The sequence below is a fragment of the Cervus canadensis genome, chromosome 5, assembly GCF_019320065.1.
Source record: "Cervus canadensis isolate Bull #8, Minnesota chromosome 5, ASM1932006v1, whole genome shotgun sequence".
Taxonomy (NCBI): Eukaryota; Metazoa; Chordata; class Mammalia; order Artiodactyla; family Cervidae; genus Cervus; species Cervus canadensis.
This window is the reverse complement of record NC_057390.1, coordinates 21,805,362-21,827,052: the sequence shown is the minus strand read 5'-3', so window position 1 is coordinate 21,827,052 and position 21,691 is coordinate 21,805,362. Positions and strand designations below refer to the sequence as shown.

At 40.4% G+C, this 21,691-nt stretch overlaps 1 protein-coding gene across 6 annotated transcripts in view; it reads left to right on the top strand.

Annotated features, from left to right (window-relative positions):
• SLC8A1 (solute carrier family 8 member A1) overlaps positions 1–21,691 on the top strand; it is a 442,687-nt gene that overhangs the window by 367,282 nt on the left and 53,714 nt on the right. For all 6 annotated transcript variants that reach the window (XM_043468408.1, XM_043468407.1, XM_043468405.1 and 3 more), the window contains one exon: positions 2,737–2,836. In XM_043468408.1, coding sequence (XP_043324343.1) covers positions 2,737–2,836 — 100 coding nt within the window. The remainder of the gene's footprint in view (positions 1–2,736; positions 2,837–21,691) is intronic.

The following is a 21,691-nucleotide window of genomic DNA, read 5'->3' as shown; positions in this document are numbered from 1 at the left end:
CCCAGGACTTGCCTGGGAATTATTTTGTGCCCTCTCTCCTCTGGAACAAGCCTGAGCTTTCCCCTTCCATGCACCCATGACCAGGAAGAGCAATCACAGTCACTTCCTGTAGGAAGAATTGGGTTGGGTATGGCAGGGCACAGTCTTCTAGGCAGCAAAACTTTCTTGGGTTCAAAGCTCTTTCTGGTAACCACACCAATGATCCAAGCACTTGAAAGTCACCCAACACTCTCTCCATAAGTCTAGTTGTTTGCAATACTTATCTTTCTAGAATAGTTTCCAAAGGACATGTCCTCCCATGTCCTCAAGAGTTCATCAGTATGGTTACTATCAACACTGAAGGGCACCTTGGATTATGTTTCTGAAGTGCCTTCAAGTATTAATGTTGGTATCATTTTATTCTCTTAAGAATTTTTTTCTAGACCATAGCTGTGTTAAAGAACTTGTTCAGAGCCCTCAGAACTGCATTAAATACCCAAATCTGGGGTCACATCTAACAATGTTCAAGCCTGCTTTGCCCACTGGGTTCTTATTTACTATCTTCTGACATAGTACTGGATTTTCCTAACACCCGTGACTGAGGGTGAGGTTAAAACAATTGCTCACAGTCTAGTGCAGTGAAGAGCTAACGATGGACATTTAGGAAATCTCCAGGCCATTGTCGATGGGAATGCTCAAGTATAAAATTTCAAATTCACCTTATTCTTTCATCTCCTCCTATAGGTCAAGAGAGGACATGTATGTAAATTAAGCCCTGGGAAGAACCCAGGCTGTCTCATAGTCCCCTAGGGTTAACCTGAACTAAAGTTTATGATCTACCTGAGGTTTTACATATATATATATACATTTCAAGTTTAGTTTATCTTAAAACTTAGCTCTTTAGAGACATTCCTGAGGCAATATTGTTTGAGGTATTTAACTGTTAGAAAAGATTCTCTTGTCAGTTACTCATCCCCCAGGTGATGGGATTCTCAGCATTGGTTTTAGAATAAAGAGGGTTCCTTTGGAGAGACCTGTCACAAGTTTCCATCATATTTAGGAAAAGTCAAGGTCATTTCTTGTTACCTTCTACAGAGAACTTTGAATCGGCATCAACCATGACACTTGGAGGACTTAACAAGATTGGCTGAGTCGAGAGAAAAGTCAGAGGCTTGTCATGTGCTTCTAGTTACAGCAGTCCTGATGATGACAGCTATTATCAGGGGCACTAACAATTTTAGATACAAAGCTGGAGGCCGAAAGGTCACCCCCCTAAGGAGAAACAAACTTGGCAAAGGATGATGTTGCAAGTACAGAGTGGGCCAGTTGGAGATGGGCCCTTTCAGGTTTATCGTCCTCTGAATATTTTGCTTCAGTTCCAATGACAGTTGTACTAACATACTTGACATTCTGATGTGGCTTTGGCCTTCCGGATGGACCCTTCAGATCACATTTCCCTTCCTTTTGATTAGCTGATAACATGATCTCTTTCTCTCTCAAACCTTAGTCAATTCAGGGACACTGCCTTAAACATGTACAGGTTTTGACCTAAGACAAATGATATGTGTTTTCTGCCTCTTTGCAATGAGTGGGAATTCGAGGAAGCTCTGACAGTAAGTGTGGGCATGTGGTAGTCTAGTCAGGTGGTAGTCTCTTTGGGAAGAACGGCCTCAAGTCCCAGAAGTGACCCTTCTCCTTGCAGTTGCTGTGATTTGTGGTAGTGCTTTGGGTGCATCTGCTTCCTTAGTTTTCTTGTGACTGCTTGGCTGCTTCTGTTGTTCCATGAACTGACATTTATGTGGACAGCTAAGAGTGCTAATTGTACAGAACCAAGCTTAAAACAAAAGTCTTAAAAAAAAGAAGAAAAAGAAGAAGTGACTCAGTATTAGTAGAGCAGTGGAAAATTTAGTGCGAGGTCATTGCAGTTGCCATAAACCACGGGCCCCAACCTCCAGGATCTAATTCCTGATGATCTGAGATGGAGCTGATGTAATAATAATAGAAATAAATGCATGATAAATGCAATGTGCTTGAATCATCCCAAAACCATTCCCACCCCAGTCTATGGAAAAAAATTGTCTTCCACGAAACTGGTGCCAAAAAGGTTAGGGGCTACTGCCCTAAACCACACAAATTGTCCTTTTCTTGGCTTTTCTCATTTGCAGCAGAAGTCAGGTGAGATGAATTCTCTAATAGCCACTAGTCTTACATAGCCAGTAGCCAAAGAAAAATCCATTTATTGATGATCATACAGCAGCAGTCTTGAGACTCTGGTGTTTGGCTGCATTTTATTGATCAACAAAAATATAGTAAGAATAGATTTTAATTTTGTAATCTCTCTGCCACTTCTGGATGTTCACTAATAGATAATACTGAGCAGGGCATAGATAAACTCAGTTGCAGACAGCACACTCTAGATGAAGCCAGGAGAGAAGCAAGTTCATGAAGCATCCAAAAGGAAAGGATGGGCTTTGCAACATCCTCTATTCTAACCACTGAGGCTATTCTTCCTTTGCCATTAGGCATTGAAGGAGGCTTGTATTTGCTACAAAGAAGTTTCCATTTCAGGATGTTTCCAAGTCAGGACTGTGCTTGTTTGTATAAACATAACAGTGTTTGATGTCAATACTGTTGTTCTGAGCCTAACATCTGCTACCCTTTATATAACTCTGGGGTTTCAAAATCAAGGAGGTCTGAGATTTCCTGAGGCCTTAACCAACCCAGCCGTTATTATTTGATTCTTTTCAACCTTTCTAGAGTACCGTGGACAAACTGATTAAGAAGACAAACCTAGCCCTCGTGGTTGGGACGAACAGCTGGAGAGAGCAGTTCATCGAGGCGATCACTGTCAGTGCTGGTGAGTGCCTTTCTATGAATATTATGAATGATAATGTCATTCATTACAAGCTTACTTTTCCTGCCATAAACACTTGGTCTATGTCAAAGCACCAAAGATTCTCTGTGATGAAATTAAAAGAGAAATAAATGTATTTGTAGCATATATGCACATTTTGGGGACAAATTTAGAGTTTATAGATGAAGTAAATGTCTTCAGACAGAACTTCCTTCTCTGTCTACATTGCGTCTCTCTCTCTGGAAATAGACAAGATAAATTTAAAGCCTTCACATCTCAAACTCATGGATAGCCATTCACAGGGCTTTGTCTGGAAAATTTCTTGAGAGCAGGAGAAGTGGCCAAGTGTAGGTCAGAAAGGAAGCAGCAATATCATTGTTGAGCCAGGGTGATATGAAGACCCTTTACCGCCACCATCTGCATCATTTTAAACTCTCTTCAACAGTGTCTAACATTAAGTGTTTGCACTGGCTCTGGATATAAAAATAGAATCACATTCTGTTTCTTCCTGTATACGCAAAGTGCAGAGTTTTATTTAGGAAAATCCTGCAAAATGAAGTGTGCTGCAAACACAAGGAGCCAGACACCTGAGGAAATTAAATTCAGAAAGATGTATCTGTTTCATGTATCGCCAAGCCTTGTCCATTCTCTGTGTGATTGTATAAAGGTGGAGGAAAGCCCCTTCCAGAGATTCAGGAAAGTACCACCATCATGGTTTTCAGGTCTTCTGCTGCATTTCCACTGGTTCTTTCTCTTTAAAGATCCTTGCAGGTTCATCCTCTACTGTTGCAGTGAATGAACAAAACTAGAATTTTCTAAGTAGTGATTCCCAGACTGTAAAATATGGAAACAGCGTCACTAGCGATTGGGTCATGACTTCTAACACAACCCCCTCTTTCCAATCTGCCAGAGAATAACTTGACAGATCTCCCAAATACTGTGGGAACAGAGGGTGGTAAAGGAATGTTTGTGCCTGTTTATTAATAGTACTGTTTATAATCACACTTTGGTTTCTTGCAATGGAGTCCACAGTGGAAGATTATGAACAGTAAATGATGAGTAATTGCTTAGGGGAGTAAATTTGAAATTTACACCTAAATTCTAATGGAGGTGAGGGACTCCCTGTGTTATTCTTTTCGGACTGCTGTCACAAAATACCAGAGACTTGTGGTGGACTTGTAAACTGCAGAAACTTAACTTCTGCCAGTTCTAGAGGCTGGAAGTCCCGTGTGAGGGCCTGGTAGATTTGGTGCCTGCTGAGAGCCTGCATCCTGGTTCATGGACAGCTGATTTCTCACTCTGTCCTCACATAGGAGAAGAGATGAGGGAGTGCTTCAGGGTCTCTCTTTTTTAAAAATTTACTGCATTATAGTTGATTTGCAGTGTTGTACTAGTCTCAGATATACAGGAAAATGATTCAGTTATACACATACATATATTCATTCTCTTTAAGATTCTTTTCTCATATAGGTTATCACAGAATTTTGAATAGAGTTCTCTGTGTTCTGCAATAGGTCCTTGTTGGTTATCTTATATATAGTAGTGTATGTATATTCACCTCAAGTTCCAAGGGCATTAATCCTGTTGATGAGGACTTTATCCTGATGATTTTATCATCTTCCAAAGGCTGCACTTTCATATACCATCATATCAGGAATTAGGTTTCCACATACGAATTTGGGAGGGACATAAACATTCACTCTCTAGAACTCCCTCATTATGGCTTGTATTTTTTTCTGTAAATCTAAGATTAATATCTGAGGCATGGGAGTTATACTCCTTCTCAGAGAGAATACAAGCTAAAAGGACAAAGATAACTTGAATAAGACACTATTGACAAGGCCAGTGGTGGAAGATATTTTAAAATAACCAAATTATTTTATGGGCTTTGACATATCAGAATTGAAACATTAAAAGCAGCATAAGCCTTAATGGATCATTTCTAATAGTTTCCACACTTCCTTTGGCTGCAGATGTATGAGCATTTGAATGATGATCATGACCTGGCCTTATTCATTCATTCATTTTTCTATATGTCAATCATCATTCTTGGTGCAAAGGATATGACAGTGAATAAGACAAATATTCCTACCTACATGAAGCTTACCTTCTAATGCAGGAGATAGCAGATAAGTAAAATAAGAAGTCAAAGTGTATGTACAATGGTGAGCTTATCATCAGAACAACAAAGCTGTAGAGGGGGATAAGAAGCTTGCCTAAGGGGCTGCATTGGACAGTGGCCAAGAAGATGCAGTCCATAGACTTATCACTGCTGAATTTGCTTTTCTAGCAGTTGGGTGGTTTTGTGTTGATTTATCAGCACATTTTTGTAACTTTCAGGGACCAAGGTAAACATTTTATGGCCGAACTATGGTAATGGAAAAGGGTGGTTTTAAACAGCAAAAATGATTATGCTGCAAAGTTGTATTTTTGCTCCTGATCAGAATAGGTATACAGAGAAACAACTCTAAAGGTGCTAAGACTTTCTTACTTTAAAGGGGAAGATTTTGGTTTGACAGCCCTTTCTTATGTTGAATTAAATCCTCTTGAAATTTCATGAGGTCATGACTATCCTGACCTTTGGGAGGAAACATCTGAGCCTCTGAAAGGCAACTTGGCTTTGGAAAGTAGCCCAGAGCCCGGATCTACCAAATACTAGTCCAGTGTGCTGTCCACAGCTCTTGAGAGAGAAATGTCAGAGCAAGGAAAACTGGTCCTCACGTCTGGCTCATGACTTCCCTTGGCTTTGTCACCACTGCTGAAACTGTTTTCAGCACTTAGATGATGGGACTAAGTCCCCTCACATCCTTTGAAGAACTGTTGATGAATGAAATGCAAAACCTCTCAAGGATTCTTATTTATCATGTAATGTATTGTGTTTAAGTTTCTAAATGTATGCTTGGGAACAAGACAAAAATTGCTTAGAAATTTGCAGGCTGCTGGGTAAAATTGACCTTCTTTACAATTTTGAGACAAAATATCAGAAAGGCAGACTGATAGTTTATAGGCATTAAATTACATGAAGGGCAGTTTGGAAGCTCAATAGTTGTCATTATGATTAAATTTAGGTCTCTAAAGAATGTTAATATTCTTGGGTTGTTAAATAGACAATAAAATTGGTAAAGCAGCATTTCTTGACAACAGAATTTTGTTGAATTTTAAGATTTCATGGCTAAATAGTTGAGAATCTGAAAGAGTTGCCTTATTAAAAATGTTAAATTGCTTTTAAACGGCTCTACTGAGAGGTTTTTTCCCATGCAATTTTCTGTGCAAAATTGAAACCATCTATCTTCCTAAACAAAAATAATAATTTTATAAATTGAATTTTGCTTGTGTTTCCCACTGATTATATTTAAACTAGTTTCAAGGCAACCCCCAGCAGTCTGTTGGTTCTGGGGGTTGAACCCCTCTACCTTCACTGAATTTCATAGCTCTGTCCCTAGATCTCCTAGGACCATAATGTTTCTGTAAACCAAGTTCTTGTAGTTCAGTATTTGAAGAGTTAAAGGACTCATTTGATTCCAGGGACTAGAAGGGGATTATACAGTCATGTCCCTGAAGTTCTCCTTCTGTCTTTCCCTGGATAGACTACCAGGAGTGGTGGCCCGCAGCACTGAGGTGCCCGTAAAAATTGGCAAGACAAGTCGGGTACCATTAGATGGTATGAGCTGTACTAGCAGATGCATTTCTAAGGGAACCCAGCCTTCACTGTGTGTCCAGTTTAAATTTCCCCCAAGGCCACCTTCTTCCTAATGTCTCTACCAAGACAGGAATGAAGGGTTGGCTTTAAGAAATCATGGATCAGCTGGGCTACGAGGGAGAAATGTGTCAGGAAGAGGGCAAAGGTTATTTGCGTAAAGAGAAGCAGAATGCCAGTGCCAATTCCATAGCCAGCACACTGCTGTTCTTCCCAGCAGCCTTGGGCTATGGTGAGGTGAAGGGCAGAGGGGTGACAAGCCTGGCTTTGGAGTCAGATGCATGTTTGTGTCCCAGACCTCCAACAACGTCCTGGATGACTCAAAGAGGATCGTTGTTGTTTGGTCACTCAATCAGGTCCAACTCTTGCAACCCCATGGACTGTAGCCTCCCAGGCTCCTCTGTCCATGGGATTACCCAGGTAAGAATGCTGGAGTGGGTTGCCATTTCCTTCTCCAGGAAATCTTCCCAACCCAGGGATCAAACCAGCATCTCCTGCATTGGCAAGTGGATTCTTTAGCACTGAGCCACCTGGGAAACCCTCTAGGCAGATTATTTCCCCTCTAAATTTTAGTCCCCTTATGTAGAAAGTGGAGAAAACAGCTCCTCACTCATGGAGTTGCTATAAGGACTAATCAAGGCAACATGTATTTTCACCAGAACCAACTTTTGCGTCGGGATACCACAGTTGGTTATTTGGGAGGCAAATCATCTTGAATATTCTATGATAAAACTCTTAGAGGAAAAAACATAGGCAGAACATTCGATGACATAAATCAACACAAGATCCTCTATGACCCACCTCCTAGAGTAACAGAAATAAAAACAAAAGTAAACAAGTGGGACCTGATTAAACTTAAAAGCTTTTGCACAGCAAAGGAAACTATAAGCAAGGTGAAAAGACAGCCCTCAGAGTGGGAGAATATAATAGCAAATGAAACAACTGACCAAAGATTAATTTCCAAAATACACAAGCAGCTCATATAACTCAATACCAGAAAAACAAACAACCCAATCAAAAAGTGGGGAAAGGACCTAAACAAACATTTCTCCAAAGAAGACATGCAGATGGCTAGCAAACACATGAAAAAATGCTCAACAACGCTCATTATTAGAGAAATGCAAATCAAAACTACAATGAGATATCACCTCACACCGGTCCGAATGGCCAACATCAAAAAGCCTACAAACAATAAATGCTGGAGAGACTGTGGAGAAAAGGGAATGCTCTTGCACTGCTGGTGGGAATGTGAATTGATACAGTCATTATGGAAGATGGTATGGAGATTCCTTAAAAAACTAGGAATGAAACCACCATATGACCCAGCTATCCCACTCCTAGGCATATACCCTGAGGAAACCAAAACTGAAAAAGACACATGTTTCCATTGTTCATTGCAGCACTAGATGCAACAACCTAGATGTCCATCAACAGATGAATGGATAAAGAAGTCGTGGTACATATACACAATGGAATATTACTCAGCCATAAAAAGGCAGATGAACCTAGAACCTATTATACAGAGTGAAGTAAGTCAGAAAGAGAAATATAATATCATATTCTAATGCATATATACAGAATCTAGAAAAATGGATCTGAAGAATTTATTTACAGGGCAGCAGGGGAGAAACAGACATAGAGAATAGACTTGTGGACATGGGAAGAGGTGGGGAGAGGGTGAGATGTATGGAAAGAGTAACATGGAAACTTACATTACCATTTGTAAAATAGATAGCTAACGGGAATTTGGTGTATGGCTCAAGAAACTCGAACAGGGTCTCTGTGTCAACCTAGAGGGGTGCAGTGGGGAGGGAGATGGGAGGAAGGGTCAGGAGGGAGGGGATATATATATATATACCTATGGCTGTTTCATGTTGAGGTTTGACCGAAAACAACAAAATTCTGTAAAGCAGTTATCCTTCAGTTAAAAAATAAATTTAAAAAAATAACCAAATTTTGTGGAAAGGCAGTCAGTTCAGTTTAATTACTAAAAAGGCTACGTAACTAAAAACACTGTTGATCTTTTCATTTTATATTACACATGCCATTTGATAGATAAGAAAACTGAGATTCAGAAAAACAATGTTACTTGCACAAGAACTCGGAACTGGTAAATGTCAGTGCTGCGGTACATGTCAGCCTGAGATTTTCTTCTTTGTGGAAGTGCACACACTCACTATGCCTGAGAACTGAGTACACACTCACCTGTGCACACGCACATAGAACGTCCATATACATACTTACACAGATGCGCACAGACCTGTATGTGTGTGTACAAATACATGAACACAGAGACACACATATATAAACATGTGTATGCATACAGACATGCAAAACACAGGCACACAGAGACTGGCACATTCTTTGGCCTATAACTTTATTCTTTTGGGTAACTGAGGAGCAGATTGAAATATGAAAGTTTTTTTTCTTAATATTTGTTAAATCTCCTTAAGCTCATATTTCTTTAAGGAAAGGCACCTGTCAGTTCCCTCAAGGACAGAGGAAGGTGTTTGTTTCCCTGGGTGCATCTGTAGCCTTCTGCCTACTAACTGGTCACTTTCTTTGAATAAAGTCAACATACTGCCCTCTCTTTCACCTGATCATCTTAAGTATCCAGTACTAAGGCTTCCTAGGTGGCTCAAGATTATAGTGAGAGACGCGATGTCAGTTAAATAAAGAGGTGGAGGGGACGTCGTCTCCTGAGCCTACCAACCAGTATGGAGACTGGCTCAGTTTGGCTGACGCTTATGCCATCAGCCCTTCCCCATGTGTTATATAGAATAATAAGTGCACTCAGATAAGCTGAATTGTTTAATGGCAAAAGCTGTCACCTCAGTGGTGCCCCTGAACAATAATTCACTTGACAATTCTGTCAACCTGAAGACTGATCCACTCTTAAGTCCTAAATAATAAATAATAAAAATGGTACCTCAAATGAGTTTCAAGGGTTGCTGTGCCATCTGGTCTAAGCAAGAATCCTTTAACATCTCCTCTATTATTGAACATCATTACTTAGAGACACTCTCATTACTTAATGTATAACCCGGGGGTCATATGAAAATCCTATTTAAGCAGTTGAAGAAACAAAAAACACTGCTAGCTCAGATTTGACACAGCATTAGTTTGACTGTGAGGCAATCAGAAAAAAAAGGGGAGAGGCTGTTAGGGATTGGGAATTTTCTTTTTGTCCTATTTCTTGTGTGACTATAAAGAGTCTTAGTTATTCTTTATCTAAACATAGAAGCTGACTGAGGTTCATGAAAAAAAGATGAAGTGTCATGAGAAATAGTAGGTACAGCTGCCTTTAAAGAAGTTGGTCAAAAAACTGTATATGAAATTTTGGCTCACTTTCTGCTTGAATAATGCTATCCTATCTATTCTGTCAATGAAAATAATCAAAACAATCTATAATTAGAAAAAGAGTTGTTTTTTTTTTTTGGTGCTCAAATGGCATTTACTAATAAAACACCATAAATCATAAAAGTCTTTCCAACTTTTTGTTTAAGATGGGAAAACTTCTTACACAAAAACATAGAGCAAATCTAAAACATGAATATTTTAAGAGTTGCTCTTACTGAAGAGAGACTGTAAGACCTGGAACCCACTTAGTGACCACCTTGCTACATGTCAATCAGGGGACACAGTTGGAAAGATTAATTCTGGTCACTACAGAACCCACCAGCCCTCTAATCTTCAATTTCTAAATAAGGGAGTGAAACTACTGTTGGTAGAAGGCTTCTGCAGATCTGAGAGAAGTTAGATCAGAAATAGCCCAACACTTATAAGAACAATGCTTCCCAAACTTTAATCTGTATGTGAATCTCCCAGGGATCTTTTTAAGGTGTGTATTCTCAAAAGCGCTGGGGGAGGTCTGAGATTATGGATTTCTAACAATTGCCAGGTGATGCTGCTCCTGCGGGTGCCTTGATTTACCTCTGTGTTTGTATCAAAAGCTCCTGGTATTTGAAAGAGATGTTTTGTACCTGTGCTTTGAGAGATATGCTGTGGTCAGCTCCCCTTAACAGGCTCTGACCTAACTACAGGAATGTGCCTGCACAGAGGAGACTAGAGTTGTCTGAACGTGACCTTTGCTTTATTACAATGCTAAGACCTCTGCCCAACAAGGGAGTTGTACTCTGTCAGGCACAGTTCTGACCAGGTGCAAAGGAGCATAGAAGATTGCACATGCTGCAGCTTACCCTGGCTGTTCTAGAAACCTCTACCCCTTTCCTAAAGCCCCAGTGATGTACCTGCCTCCTACCCCTAAGGTTGTTACTCCCCTCGCGGAGGTGCTTTTTTTAAAAATTTATTTATTTATTTTAATTGGAGGCTAATTACTTTACAATATTGTGGTGGTTTTTGCCATACATTGACATGAATCAGCCATGGGTGTACATGAGTCTCCCCGTTTTATCTGAACCAAACTGAGAACTATAGACCAGAAGACAGCTTCCCAGTTTACTCTGAAAAAAGAATTAAGAACATTAAACAAGTCAGGGATACATTTCATCAAGGTTTCAAGAAAAAAAAAGAAACAGACCACCTACATAAAGAGTCGGTTTGGCCTTGACACCTGGGAAGTGAGTCTTATCATCAAAGGACCAGCATTGGAATCCCAGGAAGAGGGGCATTTAATCTTTATTTTTAACATGGATGTTCTTTACTCCTGGTCAGTGTGCCCTTTTCTTTAATAATTAAATCAGACATACAGTGTTTGTTTAATAGGCCACAAACAGGTTAAGGCATTCGAATGATAATCTCTATTTTGGGAACATGGCTGTACTGAAAGGTCCTCCGAAGGACCCTTGATTATCAGCAGTAAATGTCAATTTGCTTTTAATGGTACTGCTATTTCAAATTTAGGGCTCTAGCTTTAAGCAAATGAAATATCTGCCTTAGAGTACACATTAGATTAATTGGGTAATTGCACCATATTGGCCAAAGTTCATTAAGACATCTAATGTTTAAGACATGCTGTCTAATGGTCACATTAAATTCAGTAGCTGCTCTTCTTGCTTTGAATTAGATATCAGGAAAGTAAAGCTTATTTAACTTTTTATCAGTTGTTCAGTTGCTAAATTGTGTCCAACTCTTTGTGACTCCATGAACTATAACACGCCAGGTTTCTCTGTCCATCACTATCTTCCTGAGTTTTCTCACACTCGTGTCCATTGAGTTGGTGATGCCATCCAACCATCTCATCCTCTGTCACCTCTTTCTCCTCTTTTCCTCAATCTTTCCCAGCATCAGGGTCTTTTCAAATGAATCAGCCCTTCGCATCAGGTGGCCAAAGTATTGGAGTTTCAGCTTCAACATCAATCCTTCCAATGAACACCCAGGACTGATCTCCTTTAGGATGGACTGGCTGGATCTCCTTACTGTCCAAGGGACTCTCAATAGTCTTTTATCAGAGCCCCTATCAAAACTACTCTCATGGATTATAAGTTAATCATAGTTTTAATTTTTACCTTTAAAGTATAATATTTGAAAAGTATTTTTATCTTTCTTTAGAGTTAGTTATTTTCCATGATGTCACTTCCTATAAAGAAAGCATGATAAATTCCTACTTTAAAGGAATGTTTTGGGTTTTTTTTAGCAAATTAATTTTTAATTCAATGTTTTCTTATTTGCTTTGCTGTCAGAAAACTTAACTTTTTTGTCCAAGTATTCAATATTCACTCAAGTCTTGTGTCAGAATGTGTCCTTTATTTCTGCTTTCTTAAGATATTTTGGGCCTATTTTATCTTAAAGTAGTTTAGTTTATTAACAGGTACAGATCTGCCTAAGTCCTCTTAGAAGTAGAAAGAATCTAAATTAAAATATTTTTTTAAACAACAAGTCTGTCATGTTTACTATTTCTCTAGTATCCAGGACAGTGTTTGGTAGTGAAAATATTTATTGAATAAAGAGTGATTGAATTTAGGTGGGAAGCAATGCTTTTCAATCTACATGTAACTGGATTAAAAACCTGTTTTCCCTGGTATCATACTGCCATGTCTGATCTAGAAAAAAAATCTATATAAACACACACCCTCACATGTATCCATATGCCTTGTTTCAAAGTTCCAGACATATTTTTAATTCATGTATAATAAATACACATCCACAGAACATGCAGATATACATATGCATGTAATGGTACACGTAAAATACATTTATTTTTGTGTATGCAAATTGGATATGCAAATCCATATTTAAAATTGCATTTTCTGTCTGTTTCCTTAGTGGGATTTTAGTGTTTTTTGGCTCGTTATCAGGGTCTGAATTGAGAAAGAGGAAAAGCAGAGGGCATGAGGGAGAAAGATGACAGTAAGTTCCAGAGAGAAACTTGAATATCTCCCATAAATAGGAGATATTAAGGGAGATATTCTAGGGCCATATTGGTAGGTAGACGAAGCAAATCTCTGATATCAATCAACCTCAAAATGTCAGTGGTAGCAGAATAAAATGTTGAATCAGGTAACTCCAACTGTTAGTTTCAGAAAGAGGCAGGCTGGCTGCACAGGGGTGAGAGAACAAGAAGAAGATGGGAGAAACAAACAATTACTTTTCTGCCCCTAGATATGCTTTAGCTAATATTTCTGAAAAGAATATTGACTTGTTGGGCTGTTTTTCTCTTAAATTGCTTATTTCAAAATCTTGAGGAAAACACTGTATAGAAAGGCTGGGGAGTGATTCAGCGCTCTTATTTGTAAGCCTGGAGTCATATCCCTAATGCAGCTTTTGTCTGGAGAGGCAGCAGCTCGGCTCTGCAAACAATGCGCCATCACTGGGTCCAGAAGCTCTTTTGTTGTATTCACTACTGCAACGTGAATACAATTTTAGTTGTTGCTTCCAAACCAATGCACGTGGCATTGGGGATTGGGGGGAAGGGGGGCAGTGGGTATTCATCTCCAGGCGGGAGCTGTTGTACACTGTTTGCAGTGGGGGAAAACATTTCAGCGTAATCTGAAGAGGTGGAAAAAGAGAAAGCATAACCAATTACCCCCCTCCAACACACACACAGAGGCAGAGGAACCTCATGAGAGTGACTTGCAGCTTTAATTCTTGCTGTTCACAGTCTGCTCTCTTGATAAAGACCTTGTCATTCTGACTCCTGCAATGAAATGCCACTTGCCTGAACCAACAGACTTCAACACAACCCACCAGCTCATGTCTCTTTCCTGCCTTGCCTGTGCACATCTGTCTGGGTGTTGTCCCTCTGTCCTGAGAAAACATCTTAGACCAGAATCCTGGTGTGGATCTGGAAAGGAGCTTACTGATCAGCAAGTCTAACCTCACTTTTTTTTAATTTTTTTTTCCCAATAGATAAGCAGCTGAGACCAGAGAGGGAAAGAATTTCCTGTAAGGTCACACAGAGCCTATTTTAGAATCCTAGGTACTTGCTACACCCCACAGCACTGTCTCATTCTTCTTTCTAAATTGACATTTATGGAACCAGTGCCTTTGTCCTTAGCCCAAGACTGTCCCCTGATATATCACCTAAAGTCTTCTGGACTACTTGATGATGAGATGCTTCAGGATTAAGTGAAGTAAAGACCACAACTTTCTTGGGCCAACAATCTGCAGTCTCCAATGAAGTGAAGGGTCCCACTCTTGATGAATAGTCATTTTGTGTTCACGCCAGCCTCATGGCAACCTTGCTCAGTGAATATTCATTAGCCTATTTACAAGATAGGGAAACAGAAGTTAGGATTCACACTTGGGACCTATAGGTTCTGTTTCTAAGGTTGGTCTTCTTTACCTCCTGTCACATATGTGCATTCTGGAATCTATGCCCACTCCATCCATACAGTGTTTTCCTCATACTTTGCTCTTGCCTCAGGGCCTACACACAAGCTGTCCGACCCTTTGCGACCCCATGGACTGCAGCGCGCCAGGCTTCCCTGTCCATCACCAATTCCCAGAGCTTACTCAAACTAATGTCCATCGAGTCAGTGATGCCATCCAACCATCTTATCCTCTGTTGTCCCCTTCTCCTCCTGCCTTCAATCTTTCCCAGCATCAGGGTCTTTTCCAATGAGTCATCTCTTTACACTAGGTGATCAAAGTATTGAACCTTCAACTTCCACATCAGTCCTTCCAATAAATATTCAGGGTTGATTTCCTTTAGGATTGACTGGTTTGATCTCCTTGGAGTCCAAGGGACTCTCAAGAGTCTTCTCCAGCACCACAATTCGAAACCATCAATTCTTCAGTGCTCAGCCTTCTTTATGGTCCAGCTCTCACCCCCATGCATGACTCTTGGAAAACCATAGCTCTGACTATACATACCTTTGTCAAAACCACCAATGGACAGACAAATCTGATTGTCAGCACTCACCTTAGGCAACCTACCCTTTAAAAGAAGAGTTCACATACAGTCAAAGAATGAGATGCTCATCTGAATTCTGCTAATGAGACAATCCTATTGTCCAAAACTGACTTCACCATCAATAAGCTTCTCACTTCTCTTAAAAAGTCTCGTTTATCTTTTCAAAATCGCCAAAGAGAAAGTTAGTTGAGGCTAGCCTTTGTTTCTAGGAGAAGAATCTTTGAGATGCCCAAGCACATGGAAATCATAGAAGCCTCTTTGCAGTCAGTGTGGGGCCCTGTTTCCTGGGATCTCATTGAAAATCACAAGAGAGAGAGAAGGGACCAGGAAAAAGCAGATGAGGTGCACCTTGAACTAGCTGTCACTTTGTATTGTGCAAACCGAGGCCATGATGAGGTTTCTAGACTCAACTTTCACCACCATTTTGCTGGCAGATCAACTCACAAACCCCACAATCAGAAAAAAGTTCATTTCCTGAGACCAGGAAAGCAATCACAGAGGAGGGGAATTGTCTTTACTGAAGAGCTGACTAGAGTCCATTCCATTTGCTATGCAGAGAAATTGATGTTTGCCATGGCATAAAGAAAATCCCACTTCCCAACAGGGCTGATATAAACCACTAGGAGAGGATTTTCCCAAAGATTAAAAGAAAACCAGACTCTTCAGGAAGAAGAAAGGAAGTAGGGCCATCCATTCATTCCCTGAAAGAGCATTCAGTATTTTATCCATGGTATCATATATAGGGGGTTATTTTAAGGCAGGAAGTTAACTTCCCAATTACAGTGTTCCTCAAGCAATGCCAGATGGGCTTAGATTTTTATCAGAATGGATTTTTGCTGGACAAACTACAGAGATGTTTCTTTCTGAGAACAATGGGTCAAGTAATTACAATAAAGTGATGGAAAGAGTTTAAATCTCATAAGCAAATCTCAAGCTCTGAGCCTTGGTTTCTACATCTTTAAAATGGAGAAAATAATACCTACTTTACTAGGTTGCTGGGAGATTAAGTGGGATGTGTACACTGACCCATATACATAAAGATAGGCACTCAGTAAGTGAATCTGAATTTATAGTGTAATCACAACACCATCTTAAGAGAATATAGATTGTCTTTGTACTCCTCTTCACGTGGCAGCCTTTGATACACATCAACCCTTTATATAAATTTTAACATTTTCCTGGGACGTAATATTGATTTTTGTTGTTGTTGATGATTACAGGGTTATTGCTGCCCAAACAGTCCCTCCAAGGCTCAGCTTCCCACACTGCAGGAGGCGAATTCAGACACAGCTGCTGATATTTACACAGTATTATCAGAGCCCTTGGGCCAGTCTTGGATTCCGGTGTGCCCACATCCTACCCAGTTTAGCTAAAGCATTGAAACTAGCAGGAAGCATCTACACTTGCTGAATATCATTTCTGCTTGTTGGAGGTTTACTTCTTAGCTCCTCAAGTCTGCAGGCAGTATGCCTCTCTATTGCAAGAGCCTGAAATTCTGTTAATCCTACAATCAATAAAGGGTAAGAGGACACTCTGAATTTCAAGATTCTTAGTCTGACTTGAAGTGATTTTGCAAAAGTAGAGCTTCCGGCAAAACCACATGTGACTAATTATGTCAGCCCACAATCATTTAGGAGCACTCAATTCACATAGAAGAATTCTTAAAAGAGAAAGAGGCTAAGCAATCGAGTTTCAGTTTTAAACTGATTCATTTGGCTAATAATCAAACTTGCATGGAGCTGGAACTCCTTAGTGGATCCGTTTTTCATCTTGACAGTGGCCACATTTGAGGAGAAATATTTCTGTCGCATTAGATATTTCTTGTGCTGTGTTAACCATCCTAACAGGATCCATAATGGCCTAAGCTGGTAGGCATTCTGTTCTTTGTGAAAAATATCACCCAGGGCCTCATTTGTTTCAGACAGGGTTGAAATTTATGCACAGAGAGTGAGTTGCCTTCTAGTGTCCCTTTCAGTATTATCACACATCACTGTCCCTAGCCCCCCAAATATGGGCTGAAACTAGTACTGGTCCTGTGAGGGCAGAATGGGCCATAGCTGTCTCGGCTTGAAAGTAGTATTGGGTTGGCCAAAAAGTTCATTTGAGTTTTCACATTATATCTTATGGAAAAACACGAACGAACTTTTTGGCCAACCCAATAGATAGTGGCGATGTTTAACAGGACTTTTATAGGCATCCTCTCCATCTGAAACAGGCCAGAAGTTCAAGTCACAAAGCTGCAGAAGTCTTGAACTCATATATCTTGCCATATGGTGTTGATATCCAGTGTATCTCTCCAAGGAAATAGACCAAAAACTCCAAGTTCAGTCAAGTTTCTGGAGTAAAGGACACACTCCTACCTATGGGTGTCTTAGGCACAGTTGATTCTAGACATGGGGTCTCCACAGTCAATCTGGTCCCACAAGCTAGTGAAAAAGGGCCTCTCAGTGTATGACTAGGCTTATCCTCAGGCCTTTGGCTGCAAAGATGAGGGCAGTGAGACCGGAGACCACCAGTAGGACCCACAGCCCCCTCAAGGACAGACAGCTAGCCACACCAAGGGATTTTGTCATCATTCAAATACATTCAAGAATGACACTTCCTAGTAAGAGCTGGTGTGATGTCAAGGTCCAAGTTTTCTCTTAACAGAGTTTTACATGGACTGAACAGATAGTAAGTAATCACTTCTCTTAAAGAGCCTAATAAGGATAGATAAAAGATTATAAAATTGTGTCCCCCCCACCAATCAATTACACTAGTATGGGAAAAGGAAGACATGAGCTAGAAATGGCATTGGAACAGTGGATCAATGGTATTGGTTTACTCTACATATGAAAATGTGTAATGAAAGTAATGAAAGTTCCCAGATTGAGGATAGCAAAAGACCTTCCCCAGTGCAGGCAAATAAACACCTCTTGGAGTTGCATTCAGCTCCATGCACTGCATTCTAAAAGCCAAGGGTATGTACATGTCAATCCCAAACTCCCAGTCTCTCCCGCCCTACCCTAACCCTTCCATGTACACACTGCTATACTTAAAATAGATAATCTTCAAGGACCTACTGTATCACACAGGGAACCCTGCTCAATATTCTTCAATAAACTAAATGGGAAAAGAATTTGAAAAAAGAATAAATACACATATATGTATATTTGAATCACTTTGTTGTACACCTGGGACTAACACAACATTGTTAATGAACTGTGCTTCAATATAGAATACAAACTGAAAAAAGAAAGAAAGCTTTGACTTAAGATAGTGCTCACAGGAGCATGGTCAGACTGAGCCTGGAGAGAGGCCCCAGGGTGAAATGAGAGGAACCAGGTTCAAGTGCCTGAAGGAATGTCATGAGGAACAGGACTGGACTTATCCCATATGGTTTAAGGAATAGACCTGGACAAATGCATGGCCTACCAACCCAAGCTGACAGCCATAGCTGTTAAAATGTCCACTGTGTGACCATGAACTACTAATAGCTGGGACTCTCAAGTGTGGCATGGGTGACTTTGGCAAAGAGATTTTAAAGGAATTCACATTATACAGGGAGTTGACCTTGGCAAGCTCTGAAACGCTCCCAATGCTTTAAGTCCAGGAATTTTTCTAATCCCCACATGTTTTGTTTGATAAAAGAAAATGTCTATATTCTTTCCCTGTGCTTTGGCAAATCATAGATCTAGAAATCTGAGTGAATTGTGTTTTGAGATCTTTCTTGATAAGGAATTACCTTGCAGTATACTTGGAAAAAGAGTGCTGACATCTTTTACTTTGCATCAGAGAATATGTAAGTAAGGTATAGCGAGTGTTTATAGCACTCCTCTTAAATCCAAAACAAAGAGATACCTTCTTTTTGGGATTGAATCTTCAGGTTACTGCATTTAGTAGCATATAGAATCCATTAAGTGTAGAAAAGATGGATATATGTTTTCTCACTAGAAATAAGTTGTTGCTGATGTTGTTAAGTCACTAAGTCATGTTCACTCTGCGACCCCGTGGAATGTAGCACTCCAGGCTCCTCTGCCCTCTACTGTCTCCCAGAGTTTATTCAAATTCATGTCCGTTGAGTCAGTGATCCTATCTAACCATCTCATTCTCTGTCATTCCCTTCTCTTTGACCTTCAATCTTTCCCAGCATCAGGGTCTTTTCCAGTGAATCAGCTCTTCGCATCAGGTGGCCAAAATATTGGAGTGTCAGTTTCAGCATCAGTCCTTCCAGTGAATATTCAGGGTTGATTTCCTTTAGGATTGACTGATTTGATCTCCTTGCTGCCCAAAGACTCTGAAGAGTCTTCTCCAGCACCACAATTTGAAACTATCAATTCTTCAGTGCTCAACCTTCTTTATGGACCAACTCTGACACCCGTACATGACTATTGGAAAAACCATAGCTTTGACTATATGGACCTTTTTTTGGCAAAGTGATGTTTCTGCTTTTTAATACACTGTTTAGGTTTGTAATAGTTTTTCTTCCAAGGAGCAAGCATCTTTTAATTTCAGAGCTGCAGTTACCATCTGCAGTGATTTTGGAGCCCAAGAAAATAAAGTCTGTCGCTGCTTCCACTTTCTCCCCTTCTACTTGCCATGAAGTGATGGGACTAGATGCCATGATCTTAGATTTTGAATGTGGAGTTTCAAGCCAGCTTTTTTACTCTCCTCTTTCACCCTCATCAAGAGGCTCTTTAGTTCCTCTTCACTTTCTGCCACTAGAGTGGCAGCATGTGCATATCTGAGTTTGTTGATATTTCTTCCGATAAATTTGATTCTAGCTTGTGATTCATTCAGTCTGGCATTTCACCTGATGTACTCTGCATATAAGTTAAATAAACAGGATGACAAGATACAGCCTTGTATTCATTTCCCAATTTTGAACCACTCAGTTGTTCCATATCCGGGTCTAACTATTGCTTCTTGACCAACATAAAGGTTTCTCAGGAGGCAAGTAAGGTAGTCTGGTACTTCCATTTCTAAGAATTTTCCACAGTTCGTTGTGACCCACACAATCAAAGGCTTCAGCATAGTCAATGAAACAGAAATAGATGTTTTTCTGGAATTCCTTTGCTTTCTCCATGATCCAATAGCTGGCGACAGTTTGATCTCTGGTTTCTCTGTCTCTTTGAACACAGCTTATACATCTGGAAGTTCTTGGTTCACATATTGCTGAAACCTAGCTTAAAGGATTTTGAGCGTAACCTTGCTAGCTTGTAAAATGAGCACAATTATCTGGTAGCTTGAACTTTCTCTGGCATTGCCCTTCTCTGGGATTGGAATGAAAACTACCTTTTCCAGTTCTGTGGCCACTGCTTAGTTTTTCAAATTGCTGGCATATTGAGTGCAGCACTTTCACATCATCAGCTTTTAGGATTGTAAATACCTCAGTTGTAATTCCATCACCTCTACTAGCTTTATTCATAGTGAGGATTCCCAGGTGGCGCTATTGGTAAAGAACCTGCCTGCCGATGTAGGAGACATAAGTGATGCGGGGTTGACCTCTGGGTCGGGAAGATCCCCCAGAGGAGGGAATGGCAACCCACTCCAGTATTCTTCCCTGGATAATTCCATGGACAGAGGAGCTTGGCAGGCTACAGTCCCTAGGGTTGCAGAGAGTCAAACATGACTGAAGCAACCTAGCGCGCGCGCGCGCGCGCACACACACACACACACACACACACACACACACACACACACACACACACACACACACACACACACACACACACACACACACACACACACACACACACACACACACACACACACACACACACACACACACACACACACCCCCTAAGGCCTACTTGACTTCACACTCCAGAATATCTGGGTCTAGGTGAGTGACCACACCATCAGGTTATCTGGGTCATTAAGACCTTTCTTGTATAGTTCTTCTGTGTATTCTTGCCACCTCTTCTTAATCTCTTCTGCTTCTGTTAGGTCCTTACTCTTTCTGTCCTTTATCATGCCCATTATTCCATAAAATATTCCCCTGATATCTCCGGTTTTCTTGAAATGATTTCTGGTCTTTCCCATCCTCTTTCTTTGCGTTCATTTAAGAAGGCCTTCTTGTCTTTCCTTGCCATTTTTCTGGAACTCTACATTCATTTGTGTATATCTTTCCCTTTCTCCCTTGCCTTTCACTTCTCTTCTTTCCTCAGCTATTTGTAAAGTCTGCCCAGACAACCACTTTGCCTTGTTGCATTTCTTTTTCTTAGGAATGGTTTTTTGGCCCCTGCCTCCTGTACAGTGTTACACACCTCTGTTCATAGTACCTCAGGCATTCTGTCTACCAGATCTAATCCCTTGAATCTATTTATCATCTCCACTCTATAATCATAAGGTATTTGTTTTAGGTTGTACCTGAATGGCCTAATGGTTTTCCCTTCTGTCTCAAATTTAAGTCTGAACTTGGCAATAAGGAGTTCATGATCTGAGCCACAGTCAGCTCCAGGTCTTGTTTTTGCTGACTGTATAGAGCTTCTCCATCTTTGGCTGCAAAGAATATAATCAATCTGATTTCGGTATTGACCATTTGGTAATGTCCATGTGTGGAGTCATTTCTTGTGTTTTTGGAAAGGGGTGTTTGCTATAACCAGCTTGTTCTCTTAACACAATTCTGTTAGCCTTTGCCTGTCTCCACTTTGTACTCCAAGACCAAACTTGCTTGTTATTCTGGTTATCTCTTGACTTCTTCAGCTTCCCTAGTGGCTCAGATGGTAAAGAATCTGCCTGCAATACAGGAGACCCAGGTTCAATCCCTGGGTGGGGAGATCCCCTGGAGAAGGAAATGGCAACCCACTCAAGTGTTCTTGCCTGGGAAATCCCATGGACAGAGGAGCCTGGCAGGCTACCATTC